Raw genomic sequence first — 23,258 nt, 5'->3', positions numbered from 1 at the left:
TCTTCACTGCTGAGGGTAAAGCTTTACAGCCCAAAGAGACTTTGAGCTTCTTTTTTTCTGAATCTGGAGCTGGAAATACTTTTTTTATTCTCCGACTAATGTCCCACATGTGGTGCGTTCCATTGATTCCAGGCCAGCCAATGAACGTTCCCCTTTGATTTCACGAAGGAGAAAAGAAAATAGGAGGAGGAGGCCCATAGTAGAGTGAGAGTCCTTGTTTGAATGTCAGTGAATGTCACGGGCTCAGCAATAATTACACCCTCACACGAAACATGAAACAAATACAATCGTACTCGCATGCGCGCGCATACCCAACATGCACACCACAAGTCTGGTAGCGGGAGAGCCGAGGTGTGGTGCTGCGTAAGGTGTGTGGGTTCAAAGTGTTCAGCATTCTCACAGTTTGTAGACACATTTTGCAGATCATATGGTCTGGGTTAGAAAACTGGATTTGGAATCCATCCAGCAGATTTTTTAGGGCTAGGCCTTTTAAAAGTGTGGTCGTTCTGCTCCTCCACTGTGGGGTTAAGAATTGCTCAGATTGGAGACGGAAAAAAACATTGTCTTGCAGACGTTGCAGAGGGAACGCTGCCACGGTTGCTGCTGTGTCAGACGTCTCCTCACCTCTTCTGGACTGAGGTCATCTAGTTAATACGGTTACTTTTCCACGCTTTCAGCCGCACTCTGCACTTATCAGGGCGAGTGTGTTCCAGAGGTGTCATGGATACAGCTGCAATTATGAAAAGCAAACGTGGCATATTTGCACTTTAAGAAGGGAATTCAGATGTTATTGTAACCCTTGGGCTCCAGTGTTGACACAATGTCTCGAACCATTAGACTTTAAGATGTATCGGTTTCACATGAACATGGGATTGGAAGCAAACTGCTTTCTGTAAAATTCTCTGATGCAATGGAAAGATACAAAAAAAATATATATATTAAATGTAATAAAATGCGCTCCAGTTTGATAATTACTAAGGGCACCAGCGTACAGCAGGTCCTGAGTTGCCCAGCTCAGTGTTTGCTCTGTGATGCGGTTCACAGCCTGGAGGTGTGAATGATGTCAGGTTCATATGTATTTGTACTATTTCTGGTTTAAGAGACAGGGTGAGAACCCAGCTAACATACATGCCATGTTTTCCCGGCAGCCTGCTGACATAACTGTGTTTGTTTATTGATAGCGAGCATATAATGTGCACAGAGGAAGAATGCGTCTCGGGCCCCTTAGCATGTGTGAGTTTAATGGAGGCATATGGAGAGAGGAGATATGTGTTAGAACAACAAGGGCTTGAGATCCAGCTGTCTCAACAGAGGCTTTTCCACTTAACTGTGTGCCCTTGTGTAAACGGCAATGTCAATTCTGAACTCTGGCTGACGAAGGGGAGACGGTTTGAGAAAACAGACAGTGTCCACGTCCACACTTGCGCCTCCGTACGTCGTGTGCACTAATATAAACTGAGTGGAACACACACTCAGAGCGTAAAATGTCCAACCTAAAACCATCAAAGCACCCACACACCAGGCCCTTGGCCCCGAAGACACTTTCTAAAAAAAACAAAGACTTTGACTGTACTAGGTTACATCTGCGGGAGATCGTCACTCAGTGATACTAATTTTCCTATTCTACACCTCCCATCAGGAGACACAACACATTGGCACATTTATGAGCTGCCCACATGGCATAAAACTTATGATTATTCCTGACCACAATAAAAATCCAATTTGTTTAGAGCACACAGCAACGGGATAGCCTGGCTCAAAAAAGGACACAAAATAACAAGAGGTCCAAATGCAAAAGTCAGACATATTGAGATCCACACTGCGAGCATTTGAGGTTAGGTGTTGGACAGCGTGCGTCAACCAGAATGCCGTCATTACAGGGGGAGGGAAGGAATGAGCTCATACACATTAACGGCTGCGGGTTCGACGGAGAGGGGGAATGTGGAGGGGAAGAGAGAGAGAAACCTGATGGAAAAGATTGAAAGGGCAGAAGAAAAGAGCGCAGGAGACGAGCCACTGCCAGATGAAAGGAGGGCGGGATAGAGGGTTTTAGGGTTGATGGAAGAGGAGTTAAAAGAGGAGTTAGTGCGCCCGTCCTTGATGGATGCTGGGACCTTTCACAGCCTTCTTTCTAGACAGAGAAGACGCTTACACTACATCTAAAATCAAGCAAAAAAACATTCAATTTCATGTAGACATTACATGATATCAATGTACTACATTTGTGGGGGGAAAAAACTTACAAACGATAATAATAATACATAGAGACTTTTGCAAATTATAAAGAGAGAGAATCAAGGCAGAGAAAGAGCATTTTCCTGATTGCTCCACAGTAGCACCACAATCACAGTGTGTTCTGAGTGGTTATAATGTGGTGTTATTGGTTGATTGGACCACAGGCTGAGAGAAAGAACATTGGACTAAAGGAAATCAGAGAGCTACTCAAATGAGGCGATTTTCTTCTTTCTTTTTTTAATTCTGAGCTAGGTTTCAACTCAGTTCAGTCGCTTCATTAAGTGCAAATTACTGCAAATGCTTCACTTTCTTAAATATTACGAAGTAGGTTTTTGGGCTATTTCGGGAAGCTCTTTCCACGCTCTCAGACCGGGCAGCATGAAGATTTGTGACAACAATGATACTGCCCCAGTGAGTTCACTGTGTCCCTGGCACCGCTCTCCAACAGACAGCCGTCGAAAACTTATTTAGAGCCTGGAGTTCCCCAAAAGCAGCACCCCACTGACTCATGCTTTGTACATACTGTACACTTGACTTGAAGAGGACGACAAAATGGCATTCAATGTGGATCTGGAGCTTAGATTGGCATTCATTATTGAAATGTGTCCTGTCCAGACAAGTAAAGTTCAACAAAAAAGGTATTCGCTGCAATAGGTTGTTGTTTGCTCCGGGGGCAATGAGTGTGTGTGCCTGTACCTTTCAGCAAGTGTAGGATGTTATTAGATATCATTTGACAGGCAGTTATAAGGAGGGGGAAAAAAACATACAATTACAGTTTCTTCACACAACATGAAAATTCCTGACAATGTCTGGGAGAGATTTAGCTTGAGTGGCTTAGCGGCAGAGGAAACAAGGTCCAGTGCACAGATAAAAAGGGGGGGGGGGGGCAGGAGTAGAACAGAGCGGGGCAAACGTCTTTTGAAGGGAGTGCCACTCGACCAGCCACTTCCTTCTAACCTTATTTCTCCATTCTGTCATTGAAAAGCTATTTTTATAAGAGGCCACGGGAAGTCTGGGAGTTGACGAGGACCATGCACGCACAGGGCTGAGAAAGCCCTCAGTGACTAGGACTTGCGAAGCACATAGACACGTAGCACATGGGACCACTGTGCTAATCCACACACAGGCACAGACACAGTAGGATCATAGTGGTAATTCCGCCCATCAACAAGATGTCAACACTAAGTAATCCAGGTTGTCAAAGAGGGAAGAGGTGGAAACTGCTGTATTTATTATTTGTTTCTTTTTGCGTGCTTTGAAGTCTCCCTCTCACCACAAACTGTCTAGTCGTGTCTGTTGGCCAGGGGAATTCCTGGTAGAGTGATTTTTGAGACTACAGGACTGAATCACATTGCCAGGGATTTCCAATGGCTGACACGAAGAAAAGCGGCCTCTCGCAAAGTCTCACACACACACACACACACACACACACACACAGACTAATTTGCGAACTCGCACATGCTCATACCCTGTGTTTCTCGTTTGCATATTAGTCGGCAAACGAACACACCCATCTTGCTCTGTGTAGATAGGTGCCTGTGCAACCGGGCTGTGCGGCAGCAGGACTTAACCCACATGTGAACAGTGAGTGTTCTGCCATGTTCACAGTGGTTAAGTTCTGCCGCCACAGGGCTGCAGCCTGCAGGGGGGGGAGTAAAGGTCAGGGAGGGGCCGCTGCACTGCATCACAACCCACGCTCCTCACATCCACAACCGGACTGCAGGCCAACACCACGGCATTGACTGCAAACAATAACCGCTCACTATGTCTGAACTATAGAGCAATTCTATATCCTCCCAAAATACAGTTTTTGCCATGCACCTGTTTTTATAGATCATCTTCAATGTCCGTGAGGAGAATTCAACCTTTTCTTTTAAATCTTGAAAAACAAGCAAGAATTTGCATTTTCTTATGAAGACTTTCTGTGAATTTGGTTCACATTCCATCAAAATGTGGACTGAAACATGCCTATAGTGTAGCTCCCTGCCCATTGACATGTGGCATTTGTGTGTCGAAAAAGCATTTTGTCTGATGTTGCCAATAAAGATGTGAATGTATCAATTAACCAGATTGATTTTTAGAATCTTTTTTGTGGGCCTGGTAGATTTAGCGTTACAGATGGCCTGCGAGTTCGTCCCTCTAGTCACACCTTGTAACCTCAACAACATGTCTTGAAGGGGGTGTGTGTGTGTGTGTGTGTGTGTGATGTTTTCCACGGATGACTCAGTTTAGGTGTTGTGAAATTGTTTTTGGTGTTGCGCTGTGGCCAACAAGTGTCCGAATGGGAGGTTGGTTTTGTTGCTGTGAGCTTCTGCTAATAACTGGTAATCTGTTGCGTTGAGGTGAATCTGTGCGGGCTGCAGTGCACCAGTGTCTGCTAAATGTCAGCCGCCTCATTAATGTCGAAAGGCTGCTCCTGTTTCCTGCAGGGCGAGCAGCCATGTGTCACCCTGTGTCATTTGTATAAGGGGTAGGCTTTGTGTTTGCATTCATATAGTCCCTTTTATAGCTTTTCCACCTGATTTCTGTATGAGCATCAGTGTCTGTTTTGTATGTCCCGTGTGTGTGTTGTCTGACTTTCCCTATACCTGTGTGTGTGTGTGTGTGTGTGTGTGTGTGTGTGTGTATATATGTGTGTGTGTGTGTGTGTGTGTGTGTGTGTGTGTGATCACCTCTGTCTGGCTCCTCATCCCGTTGGGTCGGTCTCCTGTGCCTGCTGTGCTGATAATCAGTGTGTGACGTTGGCTGGCTCAGTTCAGCAGGAACAGGGGTCTGGCCTCATCTCCACACACACACACACACACACACACACACACACACACACACACACACACACACACACACACACACACACACGCGCGCGCGCGCGCGCGCGCACACACACACACACACACACACACACACACACAGCTCAGGTTTATAGCATTATAATGACTTTAGCCTGTAATGTCGTCTTGAAGTCTGGATGTGTGTATGTTTAAAAAAATATATTTTGACTTTTGTAATTTGAGTTGAACAGTGAATTCCTAGCTGCAGCCTTTATTGCTGTACATATTCTGTAACGAAAGGCTTCACTTTGGGTTTTTACGTCTGGTGTCTTGCATTTACATATCATTTAAAACATGTACATATAATTTAAAACAACAGATTTCATCCACACTCTATCAGCTGTTTTAATGTAAAAAAAAAATAGATGATTATATTTTCAAATGCATCAAAATGAGCTTGTATGTTATGTATACAAAAAATATTTGAATTGTCTTTTGCTGGTACCATGTTTGAAAATAAAACAAATTAAAGATCAACAGTTTCTTCAAGTGTGTCTTTGCTTTTCAGGCCAAAATGTATAATAAATAAAAATTATAGTAATTGATGCTGTGTGTTGTTTTACCACCTTACAAAATGTCAACGATAAGTCATTGGTGTCCTGTGTGTTTTCTTTCCTCCTTTTTCTTCAACAATGTATTGGATTTGAGCATACATCTCACATCATGAACGATATATCCGAATGAAAAATTATTTCAAACTTTTACTTTTCGGTTAAGGTCAGTACAGAGATTTGACCGACGGACAGTTCCTCCTGTCAGCTTGTGCTTATCAATGTATTACGCTGTGTTTTGTCTTTGGCTTGAATCAAAATCTGCATACCCTCATACTCTCTGGTCTATTCCCGACTAATCTTAGATGGTGAAAATCCATTTTCATTATGTGTTGGTTTAGGTCACAGTGCAGTCATGCAACATTAGTTTTTGGCCCTTTAGCTTAAAGTCTTTTTAAGAGGTTGATGAACGATTTCACTTGACTAGCAGTTACGTATATCCAGGGATACCGAAACATTTCTGCAGTATCTAATATCTCTACAGAAACTATGCTTCAGCTCAATAAAATATTTTATAGAAATCAATTTAAAATTTTGCTTTTTATGTCCTGCTTAATTTTTTGATATTGTACATTTCTTTTTTCACACAATAATTTCAAGTTGAAATGAATGCATCAGAGCTATGAGTGTGCAGAAGTGTTTGTCGTTGGCAACTCATCTAATGTTTGATTTTCAGGAAACTACACATACTGAAAAGGATAACACAGCACTGAACACTTGTTTCCATTAAAGAGAACCTATAAGAAATATGTAGGGCCTATTTTATCTTTTAACTGCAATGCAAATACATTTAAGTGTAAATTATGGTACTTTTTGGTTTGTTTTTTAGCACCTTTTAAACTGACTTTACCACACATGCATTCTGTAGGCTACATCAATTTAGCTATAGGCTAAGCCTGACTTCTCATTTTGTCTAGCCTATTTAACATAAAGCTACATCAGAAAATTACAGTCCTGAACATCTTTAGCCTAACAATGAAATGATTACTAGCCTAAAGCCTTAATCATGGGTTGTAAATAATATTGTTTCACTATTAAAAATAGACATAGCCTACATAAGTGATAAGTCACTGTATGAAATATATGCTATATCAATCAATTTATAAATAAAAGTAGCCTAAATAATAAATAAACATGTTCAACTTATTCACAGATGATGTGAACATGTTCTGTTTTTGTTTTTATAGGCTATAGGTTATAAGGGCTACAGACATTGTCTGAGACATGAATCTAGCCTATAATTGGAAAGTGTTGACTAAGATAAAAACAAAACTAAAACTTAAGAAAAGGATAATGGGGGTTTAACATTAAGGTGAAATCTCTCTCTCTCTTGGTTGTCCATCGATTTCGATTATGTCCACTTTTAACATTTTGTAAAAAATGTAGCCTAAATAAACAAAAACATGAAGGTGAAATAGGCTACTAAATAGTGACACGACAGCGTACAGCCCATGGACAGCCATGTGGATGTTTGCTGAGGTTACTATAGGAACAGTGACACATGGCCGTCACCCGACTGCGTCAGAAACGGTCAGAAACCAGAGCCAGAAACCCACGAAGGGCGGTTTATTTGCTGACGACTTCCGCTTCTGAGAAATAAAGCGTGAGGTAAAAGCGTTTAGTAGGTCCATGGTAAAAGTCAAAGCACACCTTCCCTGTCCGCTCGCATGTCCGCTCGTCCTTTACTTCCCCTCGCCATTTTTCAACGTATTTACCCGCCTTCAATAGCTACATTTATGGCTCTATTGTTATCTCTTTTTTTATCTCACCTTTTCTTTTTAATCTCCCTGTCTACACTCTGCTCCACGCCCACGCACCTGCAGCACTCCCTCACCTGCCGCCACAAGTCTTCGGGGTTGGCCAATAAGCTCGCGAGGTGCGGGTTCCTATGGCAACGTAACAGGTAAACAGAGGTGGAGATAAGATGGCAGGACGATGCAACACAGGACAGAGCAGGCTACTCGGTACACAAAAGGCATAGGTTTTCTTTTACACCACTTCTAGTAAAAAATAATATTAATAAAAGCTATAGGCTAGTTTTCTGCCAAATAGCTTCCTTTTTAAAGTTTTTTTATTTCCATTTCATTCCCTTGTCATTCTTCCCTGTTTTAATTAGCCTATTTAGGCCTAGGCCTACAGTAGCCTATGTTAATGTGATTTGATTTCTATATTTTAAAGTTCTAAGTGCCATTAAATACAAATCAAACTTGGCTAGGTCCTATTAGCCTAGGAAGGCTTTTATTATTGTTAATTAATTTAGGCCTATATAGCCTATACATTAAACCCCTCGTTTTGGCATTCAAAATAGGCTACACTCCACAATCCACACACAATATATTAATCGATAGTGAGCAGGTAAACCACTGACTTCATCATCACTGACATCTAGCCTAATTATTTTATCACATCTATTAATTGAGGGATTATCAGTAGAAAGAAATTAGCAGGACATGGACACAATTTTTTATTGTTCCATTGTGGACATCAATAATGAGTGGTAACATTTAGGTCTACACACTTATGCATTACAGTAAATGTAGCACACCATGCACCATAGTAAACAGGGAGTTTTTTCGGACACAGCCCTTCTACAACAAGGTAGAGCAGATTGTGTGCAGCCTGAGAGGTAAAAGCCAGGGCAAAGCTGTGGGCATGAGTTAATAATAACTCAAGACAAATATAGCCTATCAACAGTTTTATCAGTGCTTCTATTCTGTTTGTCTGGGCTATGGTGGCTGCTGGACATTATGAGGAAAAAAAGTGAACCGGAAACAATAAAAGTGAGCAGAATAAAGAAGGGTTTTCATATAAATATGCAAATGTAGGCTACATAAATTTATCTTGTGTGCGTATTCCTTTTTTTCTGTTTCCTCTCCTCCTCACAGATCCACCCCACCCTGCAGCTGTGCAGCAGGTCAGCTCTCCCGCTCACTCGCTTTTTCCTCCTTCTCCCTCCCCGTCTGGCTCCCTGGTTCTCACCATATACAAAAAAATCTGTCCCACAGAAGACATAATTGCCATTATGACTGCTGCGGCCCAGCACATCACACAGTGTACTGATTGTTCCTCATGAGAGGAGGGGGAAAACACTGTCTGCTCTGTGCAGACGCCACACACAATATTATCATAGTGTGACTACAGCTCAACACACACACACACACACACACACACACACACACACACACACACACACACACACACACACACACACACACACACACACACACACACACACACACACACACACACACACACACACACACACACACACACACACACACACACACACACACACACACAATCTCCCTCCTTTCATCCCTCTCACTATCCCTGTAAACTTTCAATGGAGCACAGAACAAACATACGTTTCTATAGGGCTGAAAATGTATAGACCACTGCCTTAAAAAAAAAACTGTTGAGCCCTGGGTAAACATGCTCACAGAGTGCCACCGCCAATAGGAAATGATCGAAGGGCTGAATGGAAAAGCAGTTTGTACAAAGACAGGAACGCCCAACTCGCGTGTGTGTGTGTCACACATGGAGCTGAGGTTTCGGGAAAGTTGACCTTATCCCAGTTCCATTTCTCCATTTGTTTCCAAAAAAGAAAAGGTCACAATTCCTACTTTTTAAAAGAAGGGAGACTCTGACACTGTAAACTTAAATGTAGGGGAAAAAATAAAGCTTCAGTGAATATACTATATACAAAAGAAAAATAACATTTCCACTGCAAAGTCTGCAAATCTATTGTGCATGTAACAGTGACCATGTGTATATGGATATGGGTTCAGTGATTAGCCAAAGGAAATGTCTTTCTCTTTGTAACTACATTATGTTGTTGATTGTGTACACAGCAGAGCTGGAAGGAGCTGAGCACGCATGCGTAGGTTAGGTTATGATGCTGTCATGAGCCCTTCAGAGAGTAGTAGGGGATCTCACTAGCAAGTCGCCAATGTAAAGCTTATCCATGACAACTTTTGAATTCTGCTTTTCTATTATTAAGAAGAGCCATATCAGAGTTTACAGAAGGATGTTTGAGTCTCCTAATTACAAAAGAAAACAGATTGTAAACTGTAAGGTTTATGAAATAATTACACTCAAGGGGCCTCTGTACAGTCTGATGCAATTCAATACAAATGTTCTGCCATAAAGTTTGCTTTTATGATGCCCATAATGTTCAGCTTTTGTTGACACTGTCATAAAAGTGTTAGTAAAAATTGTGTTTTGGTGGTGGTGCTTCGTGGTGGTGTTATGCTGGACAACATCATATTGACAAGTTTTTCTAATATCATAAAACATGAACTTGAATGAGAAATACTCCAAAACACTGGCAATAGTTTGTTTGAGTCCACTGTTTTTGCGGAGCACTTTTAATAAGGCAGCTAACAGTGTCGTCAGCTACTTTGTTGTTTCATAGATATATTTCAAATGCAACCGAGGAGATTCAAGCTTTATTTCATAATATCTTGTGTTTTATGTAATGAAAAACATTTTTACATTCTTTTAAACCACAAACATCTCAAATGGAGTCATGTGAGATGAAGTGTCACATGATGTACGCCTTGTGGGCTCTTACTTACAGACCGGCTACACAAATTACACTATTTTTATAGTCCCCTAAAACACCCATTTAAAACAGGAAATGATTTAGTTATGATTTGAATATACAGGCACATCCTTAATACTATAAAAGTAAGGTAAGGTTTAAAAAAAATATATAACTGAGAAGTTATAAGGTAAAAATTCAAGCGACTAACTGAATTGATATAGATAACAATGCCTTGTGAGTATGCATTTATTTTCTTTCTCACGCACTCACCCAGCTCAAACCTGATGCATTCAACAGTCTCTTTGGTACATGCAATGAGCATGCTACCGATCTATGACACCGGAAAAAAAATACTTGTTTTAACAAATATATATTGTTTTGGAAAGCATTAAGACATGCAATCCTCACCACAGACTCCCATATAGTAAAGTGTTTGAGTTGCACCCTTAATCACTTGCAATAAGTTACAGCTGGGAGGATGTTTCTAACTATTTAAGAGGAAACCTCCTGATCCTTTTTCGTCTCTGCAGTCTGTTTTTCCAAATGGCGAGCAAAGGTCTCTGCCACAATCAGAGGGAAGACTAAAGTGGCATCAGCGTACACCTGAAAATAGAGAACAAGGCGGCACATCACTGTCATACATGTCACACTCCACCAAAATGAGTCCCAGGTTGCGTTTCGAATCGCATACTCTTTCTTTTTTCTATTCTACATACTACATCCGACGATAAAAAGAATCTAGTTAGGATGCAGTAGGCATACTATTGGGACATACTTTTCTCTCTTATTTCATCATAACATTGCGCCTTGATCTTGCCTTTATATCCGTCGCATCCCTGTTTGTTTTCATATGGAGGCTTCGTCGATGTTACGTCACTTCACGTGCGCACTGGATTGTGGGTCAGAATCGCCCAAATAGGATGCACTTTTCAACACTAACAATCTTGGCCGCATGAAGTAGGACATCCGGGTACTTCTAACCATCCTAAATCTGGCCACAAGAATCGGGACATCCTTAATCTTTTTTCTACATACTATATAGTAGAAAGTATGCGATTCGGAACGCAACCCCAGTCTGAATGTGAAGCCACACTGCACTCTTGGGTCAAACACTGTGTAGACACTGCCACCTTCAGGACAAAGTTGGTAACTAAGCTTCTCACAATGACATTTGTTCCACTCATATGTGCTTAAATTTAAATCATACGCCTACATGTATTACTTTTTTCATGACTGCTTGTTATGGCAGGCATATTTTTTAAACATATACCTAAAACTGTGTCAGAGTCACTGAATGTTTGATGAGATCGGATAAGAAATGTGGCAATTAAAATATCATCAGAGTTTGATTTACACATCAGGGGCCGTATTCACAAAACATTTTAAGGCTAAGAGTAGGTCCTAATGTGCTGATTTAGGAGTAACTCTCAAAAATAAGGTGCGTTTCACTCCTAATTTTAGGACTCCTAACTTTTTAAGATAAGTGTAATTCACAAAGCATTTTAGCGCTAAAACTAGCTAAAACTAATCTATGAAAAGCTAAGAGTCCTCGAGAGGACTCCTAAGTCACTAAGAATAAATCACAGACAACCATTTGATGGTGTTTTGGAGGGATTTAATGCTAGTGAGCTTTATAAAAAGGTACCTTTAATAGCTGTAAGGGTTTAATGATCTTAGTAAAGCTATATTTAGAAAGTATAGACACATTTAGATTATATTTTTATAAAAAAATATTTATTAAGTTCCTTTTCCTGCAGTTGCTTTGGGTTTACGATGCACTGAAAGTTACTGTTGGTGTCACGTTTGGGTTTAATTTGTTAGTAGAGTAGGCCTATATGTGGTGCTTCACAGCATCTCCTCCGTTCCACAGGTCCGCTACTGTATAGTTGCGCGTCTCGCCTTTTTCCTTCCACATGCACTTTATGATTTCGCCGGCTGTTGTTTCTAAATTGTGAATTTCCTGGTTTGTCCCGTCTGACTATTGCTGCATAGTCGCCGTTGAGAGAAATACAGTGAGAGTGCATGGTGTGCAGCTGTTCAATGAGGATATTTTCTCCGATTCAAATCATTGTCAAATTTAAAATGAATAGGCCTATGTGGAGCTATTGTAGGCTAATTGTGAACGAAGGTGTGGCAAACCCTGCAGTATCTTGGTTTCATGTTAAATCAGTGTCACTTGTCATTAATTGTATATAAAAACTATACTTTAATACAGCGACACGATATGGATATCTCCCACAGTGTTTCTATCATAAGTTCCCTCTTAGGGACTCATTCCCTCTCAGCCAATCACTGTGCGCAAAGAAGGTATGAACATGACATCATCCATAGCAACAGGGTCAACCACGCCCTCTAGTCTTAGTTTAGGAGTCCCTCCCATTCCTTAGTAAAAGTTGGTCTTATCAGCTTTGTGAATAGGTTTTAAGAAATTACTCCTTACTAAGAACTTTTAGTGCTCCTTAGGGGTACTCTTAAGGTGCAAACACACTACACGCATTACACGCGTACAGACGCGTATAAAATCGGCTATTTTTCCCATAGGAACCATTGGTTTACGCGCGTACATGGCGCGTAGATGCGTCACTCGCGCTAAAGCAACATTTTAGCCGCGTATGAGCTGCGTATATACGCGCCTACGCAGCTACGCGCTGAGTTCAAAAAATTTAACTTTTTACGCTCCTACGCATGACGATTAGCTGCGTTGGCCAATCAGCGTTGGGCTTGACCCGACGTCACATACATTGGCACGGTCGGAGAACAGTGTACACAGAGGCTGATGTGAGACACCGAGGAGGAAAATGTATTGCAGGCAGCCGAGCCGGTGCTGTATGACAGCAGCTCGGGAATAGAAGACGTGGGGAGAGTAAACCAGGAGAATGGACTTCCTGGTTAATTCAGTGAATATGTGCGGCTGTGCTTTAGCCGATAAAACAAGTTAGCGCCGTATAGCATTAGTTAACTCACCCGGTTGTGTGCGGGCGGCTAGCGCCTCATATTATGAACCCAAACATGACGGCTATGTCCGGGGGACTTTCACAACAAGTAGGCCTACAGCGAAGCACCGGTGTTGATCTATGCCAGCCACGGTCCCCTGTCACAGCCAGGTAGGGTAATGTTGGCTACTTGGCTTTATATTGTGCCGCCGTGCACCAATGCTGCTGTAACTGTTTGTGTTATGTAGCTGCCGTGAATATGCAATGCTGTTTTAATGCTAGGCTATTTGTGCTGTTCAGTTTGTCTTTTGGCACAGTTGTTGGCCGTATTGTTGTTGTTTTTGTGCGGACATGCACGCTGTTGTGTCGGGTCTGATCGCAGCCATGGTTAATTAGAGGAAATACAATACGTGAGGGAGACTACGCACGTTACGCGCGTAGAACCATTTTTGACACAAAATGATCAAGCAACATTTTAGCTGCGTTACGCACGTAAATCTTACGCGGGTAACGCGTGTAGTGTGTTCGTACCTTTAGCACTAAGATAAAATGTTTTGTGAATACGGCCCCTGAAGAAAAAAAAACAGTTCAGGGGCATTATCTGGGCGCAGCCAAAAAAAGATATGAAATAACTGACTGAAGCAGAAAGAGATATCTCAATATGAGTTTCCATGAAAGGGTATCAGAGGATATAATTGTAACAAATGGTCTGGTTGTTGGGTAATACCTAAGGGATAAATATGGGTACCTTAACAGGTGTGGCCTCTATCCTTATCTTGCCCCAGGACACGGCCTCGTCAGGTCTGGCCCCAGAGTCAGAGCCGTCAAATTCCTGACCCGTGTTCACAAACACAGCGTAGTCAGCGCCGTTCCTCTGCAAAGAAAAGTAAAGTGATTTTAGCATGTTGCTATTGTACTAGGTTTTAGGGACATTTACTTTGCTGACTTCATCGAAAAAAGGAAAGCCCTATGTTATGTAGTTAGGACAATTCTCAACTATGTAACGTCCTTTTATAATCAGAGAGTATACTATATAGTATATACACCACTAAAAGTAAAAGTCCTGCTTTATAAATGTAAATTAAGTGCAAAATGTATTTACATTTTCAAAAGTAAAAGTACACATGTGGTATAATGTGTTATAAAGTAGCATTTTACTGCTAAAGTAGAGGAGTGAAACATTTTGAGCATTTAAAGCAGCTACTTCAGTTGAATCTATAACAATGCATCTTATTTTATAAACTAAGGTTATTTGCATTTTCAATCTTGAATCTGCAGAGTAACCTTAAATCTAGTCAAAACTGCAGTATTTCCCACTGAATTGGATATGATTATGAAGTCATATGACATAAATATATAATATAATAATCAAAGCACTTCAAAATTGCTCAGTTTCGAGTAAATGCCCAGGTGGCCAACGTAATTTCTCAAAACTTTTCAGAATTGTTTACAAAACCGGATGTGTCGTCATGTACAAGAAATGAAGTAAAAAAGATCACATAAGGTTAGTTACCATCAGATTGGCATTGGCTATATGGTGTTTGACCACCCCTCCTCCAAGGATGATCATTCCTGTCCGTTTTGCAAACACCGCCGCCCCGTTCATCCTACGTATATCTGAAACAAAATGTTTATGTTTATGTAATGTTTATGATTTGAGCGACACATACAGTAATGCTGAGACAAACTGCTGTGATACTGTTCTAGAGCAGTTACATTTGGTTTACCTTCAACTATGTCCAAAACCAAACCAGGCTTCTTGAAAGAGTGGAAGTAGAGCATGTCACCCAGGGAGCCATCAGTCAGCGCAGGACTGAACACTGGGATGTCATTCTAAAGCAGGACATATGAGCACATTCACTGACTGATTTATGGACACAAAAATACACTGTGCAAACAAACATTACCAATATACACCAGTGCGTGTGTGGAATACATTACCAATATACACCAGTGCTCACCTTATACGCCCAGTAGTAGACAGAATCTGGATTATTGATCTCCTTGCCAAGGCGGTGGATCATTTTAGATGGAGTCCAAAGGGTTCCCTGAAAAAGGAATCCATTATGTAGACAATATTATGAAATGTCAAGTTGAGAAAGTTCTTCTGACTGCACAACTCAGTGGATAAATAATAATAATAATAATAATAATAATAATAATAATAATAATAATAATAATAATAATAATAATAATAATAATAATAATAATAAATGTTATTTATAATGCACTTTATATTCAAGAATCTCAAAGTGCTTCAGAGAAAAAAAAATATTAAAAGGTTTAGCTAAATGCTCTTTTAAAGAGATGCGTTTTGAGGCTCCGTTTAAAAAGACCTGTAGTCTGTGGGGCCCTCAGGTGGTCAGGGAGGGCGTTCCATAGTCTAGGGGCAGCAGCAGAAAAGGCCCGATCACCCATGGTGCACAGCTTCGTATGTCGGGTTTGGAGGATCCTGAACGGAGTGTACGTGAGGTTGTCGGGGGGGTGAGGAGTTCCTGAAGGTAAAGGGGGGCATGTCCGTAAAGGCACTGGTGGGTGAGGAGGGAGACCTTGTACTCAATTCTGAGTGAGACAGGGAGCCAACAAGGATGGCTTCTGTTTGAGCCGTTTAGTTGTAGGAAGTTGAGCTTCATCCACGCCTCTATCTCCTCCAGGCAGGTGGTCAGTGTGGATGTTGGCAGAGGGGCAGAAGAAGTGGGCGTTGTCCTGATGTAGAGCTGTGTGTCATCGGCATAGCAGTGGTATAATAACCCATGCCTGCTAATGACACTGCCCAGGGGGAGCATGTAAAGTGAGTAAAGGGTGGGGCCCAACACCGAGCCCTGGGGGACACCGCAGGTGATGTTGTTGGTGTGAGATTTTGCTTTGCCCAGGGCGACGTGCTCAGTTCTGTCAGTGAGGTACAAGGTGAACCAGTTTTGCACGTTTCCTGATAGTCCAATGGTGTATTGCAGGCGGTGAAGGAGAATATTGTAGTCAACCGTATCAAAAGCAGCTGTTAAGTCCAGGAGGATGAGGAGAGATGGGGAGCCGGTGTCTGCTGCCATTCAGGAGGACGTTTGTGACCCTGACCAAGGCTGTTTCTGTACTGTGGCCATGGCGGAAACCAGACTGGAATTTTTCAAACAGGTGTATGAGGTGATCCTGGAGTTGTGCTGCAACAGTTTTCTCCTGAACTTTTGACAGAAATGGGAGATTTGAGATGGGCCTGTAGTTGGAGAGGACTTCTGGATCAAGGGTAGGTTTTTTCAATGTTGGTCTGATGACAGCAGTTTTTAACGCAGATGGGATATGGCCGGCCAGGAGGGAGTGGTTTATGATTTTGGCCCAAAAATTGCTTGGAGAAGCGGCGAACAGACAGTGCCAGCGTCCTCTCCAGCTGATGTTTTAAACAGGAGAGCCACATGCTTTTCTGAGGACATTAGATTAATACCTACTAAAGGTAGAGACCCACCTCTGTTGTTTGCTCCAACAACATCTGGTCCAGGATGGGCATCACCCAGTCTTCAAACTTACAGTAGTTGAGATTAGGCACCAAAAGATTCCCTATCCTACATCCCACAAGGACAAAGGAACAGGAACAAGTTAGGGAAACCTGATCCATAAGATAGGACGTGTGAGTGCATGCAAGCTTACCCCGGTCTTGTCATTTTGAGAAAACAGCACATCTGCTACTAATGATGATCGAAAATGTATGCAAACATTTGTGATATTTTTAATACACAACCCAAAAAAAATATATATACTGTATATGTATATATATATATATATATATATATATATATATATACAGTATCTCACAAAAGTGAGTACACCCCTCACATTTCTTCACATTTTTCTTTATATCTTTCCATGGGACAACACTGAAGAAATGACACTTTGATACAATGTAAAGTAGTCAGTGTACAGCTTGTATAACAGTGTAAATTTACTGTCCCCTCAAAATAACTCGACACACAGCCATTAATGTCTAAACTGCTGGCAACAAAAGTGAGTACACCCCTTAGAAAAAATGTACAAATTGGGCCCAAAGTGTAAATATTTTGTGTGGCCACCATTATTTTCCAGCACTGCCTTAACCCTCTTGGGCATGTAGTTCACTAGAGCTTCACAGGTTGCAACTGGAACCCTCTTCCACCCATTTATGACAGCATCACAGAGCTGGTGGATATTAAAGACCTTGCGCTCCTCCACCTTCTGTTTGAGGATGCCCCAAAGATGCTCAATAGGGTTTTGGTCTGGAGACATGCTTGGCCAGGCCATAACCTTTACCCTCAGCTTTTTTAGCAAGCCACTGGTCGTCTTGGAGGTGTGTTTGGGGTCGTTATCATGTTGCAATACCACCCTGCGGCCCAGTTTACGAAGGTTGAGTGCACGTGGTCAGCGTCGTACACAGAGGTTGGCTTTGGAAAATAGACGTATGAGTGCTGCCAGCATTGCTGAAGGGCTTGAAGGGGTGGGGGGTCAACATGTCAGTGCTCAGACCATACGCCGCACTCTGCATCATTAGAACATCATACTGGTCTGCATGGCTGTCATCCCAGAAAGAAGCCTATTCTAAAGATGATGCAAAAGAAACCCCACAAAAAGTTTGCTGAAGACAAACAGACTAAGGACATGGATTACTGCAACCATGTCCTGTGGTCTGATGAGACCAAAATACATTTATTTGGTTCAGATGGTGTTAAGAGTGTGGAGCGGCAACCAGGTGAGGAGTACAAAGACAAGTGTGTCTTGCCTAGAGTCAAGCATGGTGGTTGGAGTGTCATGGTCTGGGGCTGCATGAGTGCTGCCAGCACTGGGGATCTACAGTTCATTGAATTCTAACATGTACTGTGACATACTGAAGCAGAGCATGATCCCCTCCCTTCATAAACTGGGCCGCAGGGCAGTACTGCAACATGATAACGACCCCAAACACCCCTCCGAACGACCACTGGCTTGCTAAAGAAACTGAGGGTAAAGGTTATGGACTGGCCAAGCATGTCTCCAGTCTTAAACCCTATTGAGCATCTTTGGGGCATCCTCAAACAGAAGGTGGAGGAGCGCAAGGACTCTAATATCCACCAGCTCCTTGATGTCGTCATGAATGGGTAGAAGAGGGTTCCAGTTGCAACCTGTGAAGCTCTAGTGAACTACATGCCCAAGAGGGTTAAGGCAGTGCTAGAAAATAATGTTGGCAAAACAAAATATTGACACTTTGGGCCCAATTTGGAAATTTTTTCTTAGGGGTGTACTCACTTTTGTTGCCAACAGTTTAGACATTAATGGCTGTGTGTCGAGTTATTTTGAGGGGACAGTAAATTTACACTGTTATACAAGCTGTACACTGACTACTTGACATTGTATCAAAGTGTCATTTATTCAGTGTTGTCGCATGGAAAGATATAATGAAATATTTGAAGAAATGTTAGGGGTGTACTCACTTTTGTGAGATACTGTATATGCCACATGCAAAATGCCACCCATGTAAAAAGCCACCTTTATGGAAGAGGCGCATCATATCGGTAGTAGTACCTGTTGATGCCTCTCTGGCGGAGGTCCTTGCCCCGCATACTGAAGTCTCCCAGGTACGTGTGGCCCAGACACTTGATGAGATCCTCCTCGATGCCTCCAGCTGTGGTCACTATCACATCCACCTAACAAACACACAATAACATGACCTATTGTGATAAAACTAGTTCCCTGTCAGGCCATTTATTTGTTTATGTCTAGCTTTTAACTGTGCCTATGTACCTGGGGCCTGTTTCAGGTAGCTGGTTTTACATACTCTGGGTTTAATCATACGCTCTGAGTTGGTTAACTCAGAGCGCAGGGTTGATAAGCAACTCTGGGTTTTCGGTTACAGAACAGTGGATCAGCGTTGGGTTAATCAACTCTGAGCGTGTTCACTCTGGGTGGAGCGTGTGCATAAAAGCCATCGTCAATGGATCGCTGATAACATGATTCACCATGGAAACAGAAGAAACAAATGCGTGATCCTCCCACTTCTCCACTTCTCAAAAAAAGAAAAAAAAAACTTCTCCGCTCCTCCCACTGGAGTTAGAAATATTAACGAATGAGTTTATGGTAGCCTATGGAGAAGAATTAACGGGTATATTGTCACATAACTCTGATCTAATCTCCTCGGCAATTCAGAAAAAAACAGAGCAATCATTTCGCTTCCGTATGAGAAGCCATAGTCTATTTTAAAAAGTTACGCATATCAGCAGTAAAGTAATAAAGCTGGCGCGGCACAGCATTTCTGACAGTGTTTTATATTCGCTGTATTTGGGAAGCTGTAGCCTAATAGCCCACTGTGCAGTAAACAGACTGTCGCTTCTTTTAAATGGGGAGTGAAAGACATTAACGTCTGACACATAAGGTGACAGTTTCCATTGAAGAGCCTGATTGATTTATTATCAGATCCATTTTCCTCAAGTGATCACAGTTTAAATTATTATATAATTATTTATATAATTTTTATATTCATATTAGGCTATAATATGAATATAAAAGGGCTCGTCTGTGACTTTAGGATCGCACAAGTGAACAGTAACAATCGCGTGCAGCCGCAGCGTTACATGAATCCACCTGACATAAATCTGTTCAGTGGCACAGACGTTAAAAAGCATACAATACAAATATGTTTATTAATCTGAATGTAGAGCATGTCACGATGTGTAAGGTGGCCGCCTATATGAACGGACCGAGGGCTGAGAACAAGGCTACTGATCAGATAAATGATCGGTCAAACGTAAAATCATCAGGAAATGATAAAAACATCCCGATGGAGATTTCTGTGGAGTGATTTTGCTTCAAACTGTACAGGGACGCGTGTGACAGTGACACTCCTTCTTCAGTCGGAGCTGCAGCGTAAAGTGAAAACAAACTCAGGGTAGGTCTAACCACCTATCCAGCAGGTTAGACCCACGGCGTATGTTGCCGCAGTAACTGACTCTCGGTTGCATTGAACCTGCTACCTGAAACGGAAAACCCAGAGTTTCCACCAACTCGGAGCGAACAAACTCCGGGTTGCCTCAAAACCAGCTACCTGAAACAGGCCCCTGGACAACTTGCTAAGTGTATGTTTATTTACCATTTTGTGCTCCACCAGGTAGCGAATGCTCTCTCTGACTCCGGAGCTGATGAGGTTGGAGGTGTAACCAAGGAAGATGGTGCAGCCCAACTTGGTGGGTGATTCGCCAGCCTCTATAAAATCACCGTCTCCCCCCGCCTCCACTGGCTCAAGGCGCTTCTCTATCTGTGGGCCAGGAGCAATCAGACAAAATGTATCGACTTTTCAAATCACCACTGGCAGATTGATCGTAAGCTACTGGATCTGGATCATTTAAAGGTGGAGTCAGCTATTCTGGAGAACGTTTATTGACAAAATCACTTTGTCAAAATCAGTGAATATCTCCTCACAATCCACCTGTACAAAGGAAATCCAGTGTAAATACACAGCCTAGGCTCTGTAAACATTCATGTTGCTAGCTATGGTGGGCCCCCTTTGTTTACAGAGCCTAGGCTGTGTTTTAACACCTGATTTTTTTCAGGGCATACACAGTAGGGACAGGTAGCGGATTGTGGGGAGAAATTCAGATTTTGACAAAAAGTGATTTTGTCAACAAGCAATTTCCAGAATTGGTGACTCCTCCCAATCAGTAAAAAAAAATACAGAGAGTTTTTGTTTTATGCTTTTCAGTATTGACAACCAGCTTTTGGAGGCACCAATAAAACCCTATTTACCTGCTCTGTACTGGGATGGAGGAATAAATCTCTCAGACAAATATTTCCAAAATATCTCATCTGCATGGCTCGCACAGGTAAATGAAAGCTTGTTTTTTAATTTTTTAAATGTAAAAAACAATTTAAACGTTGCTATATAGCTGTTCCTCTCACCATGGTGTTGATCTCATTGATGGCTAGCCCCAGACTGCTGGCCTGGAAGCCCGTGGTGAGGTAGGAGTTCAGCAAGGCGTGGAGATCCACCCCCTGGTTAAAGTCGTAGCCTCGGATCTTTAGCGTGCCCTCTGGGAGATCACAGCTGGGCTTAAGGACAGACTCCATGGCAACAGAGGGCGCGTGGTCTGCCATATTTTCTGCAAATACAAAAGATGGCACTTTACATGAGTGGCTTTCATATTAAAGAAGATTAAGTTATGCTCTGATCAGGTAAGAATGACACAATGTATGATGAGCTGAAAAAAGTACATTTGATCTAACACTTTGAGCGGAGCTTTAATGTGCTCTCTAGCTCAAGTGAAGGTTTTCACAAGCCTTCACTTTTCACACTGAGTGCTTTACAATAACTAATTAAAACAAGTTGAAACACATTCTTCATTCCGTAGAAGCAATGACAGCAAGTAGGCCTACAGCCTCAAGTTACCTGAGACTGTTGTCACTCAATAGGTGTGTTGTCACTTACCATTTTGTAGGTTCCAAACTTCTTTACTATTGTGGCCTACAGTGGTGGAAAATTATTAAAGTACCACATTTCAGTAATGATGGACGGATGGATGGAGCACTTTATTATTTAGTAGTTAATAGTTAGTAATCGAGAGCTTGCGCAACATCCTTCTCTCCACAACCGACTCCAGGGGCTCCAGAAACAGAAAAAAACCGTACCACAATTGTATGGTATTATGTTTTGACAGCAACAACAGCGACACAACAATTAAAAAATATAACTAAATAAAACCAAAGCAAAAAATGTTACCCTGTTTTCTATATAAAAATATCTATATATTATTTGTTTTGAGTGGTTTGTTGTTGTTTTTGGTTGGTGCAAAGCGACGCAGACTCAATGTGGTCTGAAGTTAGCTAGGAGACAAGCTAACGGCTAACCGACTCGGGTTTGTCCTATTGACCAGCTTTAAAACATTTCAGTTATAGACGAAAAACCTACCTATTTTCGATGAAACGTTGGGTGTTCAAGATGTTTAAGTAGTAGTCACTGGACCGATAAGTGGAGACTTGCATTGCTGTGAACTACGCATGGGTCGCCGGCTTTATAGAGAGGGTTCTATTTGCAGACCGATAGGGGGAGCATCTTCTCTTTTCCTAGTACGGGTGAGGGATAAAGGTTCTGTCTTGATCACGCCCCGAACTCATTTCATTTGTCAGAATTGTACGCCCCGAACTGAGTTCATTGGTCGAAAGCGTTGTCCCTCCCCGAACTCATTTCATTGGTCAAAAACCCTGAACGCTCCATTTCATTGATTTAGAGCGTTGTTATGACTAGTTGTAAATGTGACAGCTACAAGGACCGGTACATTTGACAGCTAGGATTCATTCAGTCTTTCAACTGTAATAATGAATGTAATAATTTCAGATTTGTATCGAGAATGGCAATCTGTCACCATTGTTTTGAGCCAGGAAAGGGAGAGAGAGACGCAGACTCAGAAAAGCAGCTTTTGGAATTCAGGATAAGGATATAATGATGTGTTAGTTAGACAGATACTACTAGGCTACTAGTAGCCTAATATGTGATAGTTTTAACTGTTACCGATTAACATGTGTCAACAGCCATGACCCAAGTGCAAAGCTGGGTCAAAGATTCATGTCTCCAACTAAACGCAAAGAAAACAGTCTGCATGATGTTCACTAAACAGCCAACCAGTCTTCAGCAGAAGGTGGTGTTTTAAAGTGGCTAGAGGACTTTCAAGCCTCCTCTGGGTCGACTTGGAGAAAATCCAAAACATACTGAAGCGCCTGCCGGTATAACTCATAATAGGTGATGTTATTCAGCACACCAAATACTACTAGAATCCATTGAAAAACCTTTTGTATCAATTTTTTGGGGGTGAAGCACTTTTTTTTCATAGATTGACTCACCTATACAGAGTAAGTTTCCAAATTAAATTGGTAAAGGTTTCAAGACAGTGATTTGCTATAGGCCTATTCATTTACATCATCTTTGGACCATTGCATATTATTTTTCGTTTTTGTTGTGTCTTTCTTATCTAATCTTAAGGCTCTCAAACATTGCCATACAGCAGTGGTAACGTGTCAGCCATTTCAACCACCAGCCTCCAACCTGCTCAACCTGATCTCCAGCCTGTTCAGCCAAGCTCAAGAACAGCAGAGCAAACATATGTGGCCACTCTTGAGGCAGGTACATCTAGGTCTCCCAGCTAGACCAGTATTTGTAGTTTAGTCAGAATTGCTGAAATGTTTTGAG

General features: G+C 41.9%; 1 protein-coding gene across 1 annotated transcript; it reads right to left on the bottom strand.

The window, feature by feature from the left end:
* Positions 1-10,043: 10,043 nt before the first annotated feature.
* dhps (deoxyhypusine synthase) lies at positions 10,044-22,120 on the bottom strand. The gene is made up of 10 exons (XM_080043601.1): positions 21,984-22,120; positions 20,978-21,177; positions 20,172-20,336; positions 18,611-18,732; positions 16,548-16,644; positions 15,055-15,141; positions 14,821-14,926; positions 14,607-14,710; positions 13,842-13,967; positions 10,044-10,763 (listed from the first exon to the last, which is right to left on the bottom strand). The coding sequence occupies exons 2-10, from the start codon at positions 21,170-21,172 to the stop codon at positions 10,653-10,655; spliced, it is 1,113 nt and encodes a 370-aa protein (XP_079899727.1). The 5' UTR covers positions 21,173-21,177; positions 21,984-22,120; the 3' UTR covers positions 10,044-10,652.
* Between the last annotated feature and the right edge of the window lie 1,138 nt (positions 22,121-23,258).

Source organism: Ammodytes marinus (assembly GCF_949987685.1).
Source record: "Ammodytes marinus genome assembly, chromosome: 16".
NCBI lineage: Eukaryota > Metazoa > Chordata > Actinopteri > Uranoscopiformes > Ammodytidae > Ammodytes > Ammodytes marinus.
This window is presented reverse-complemented; position numbering and strand designations above follow the sequence as displayed.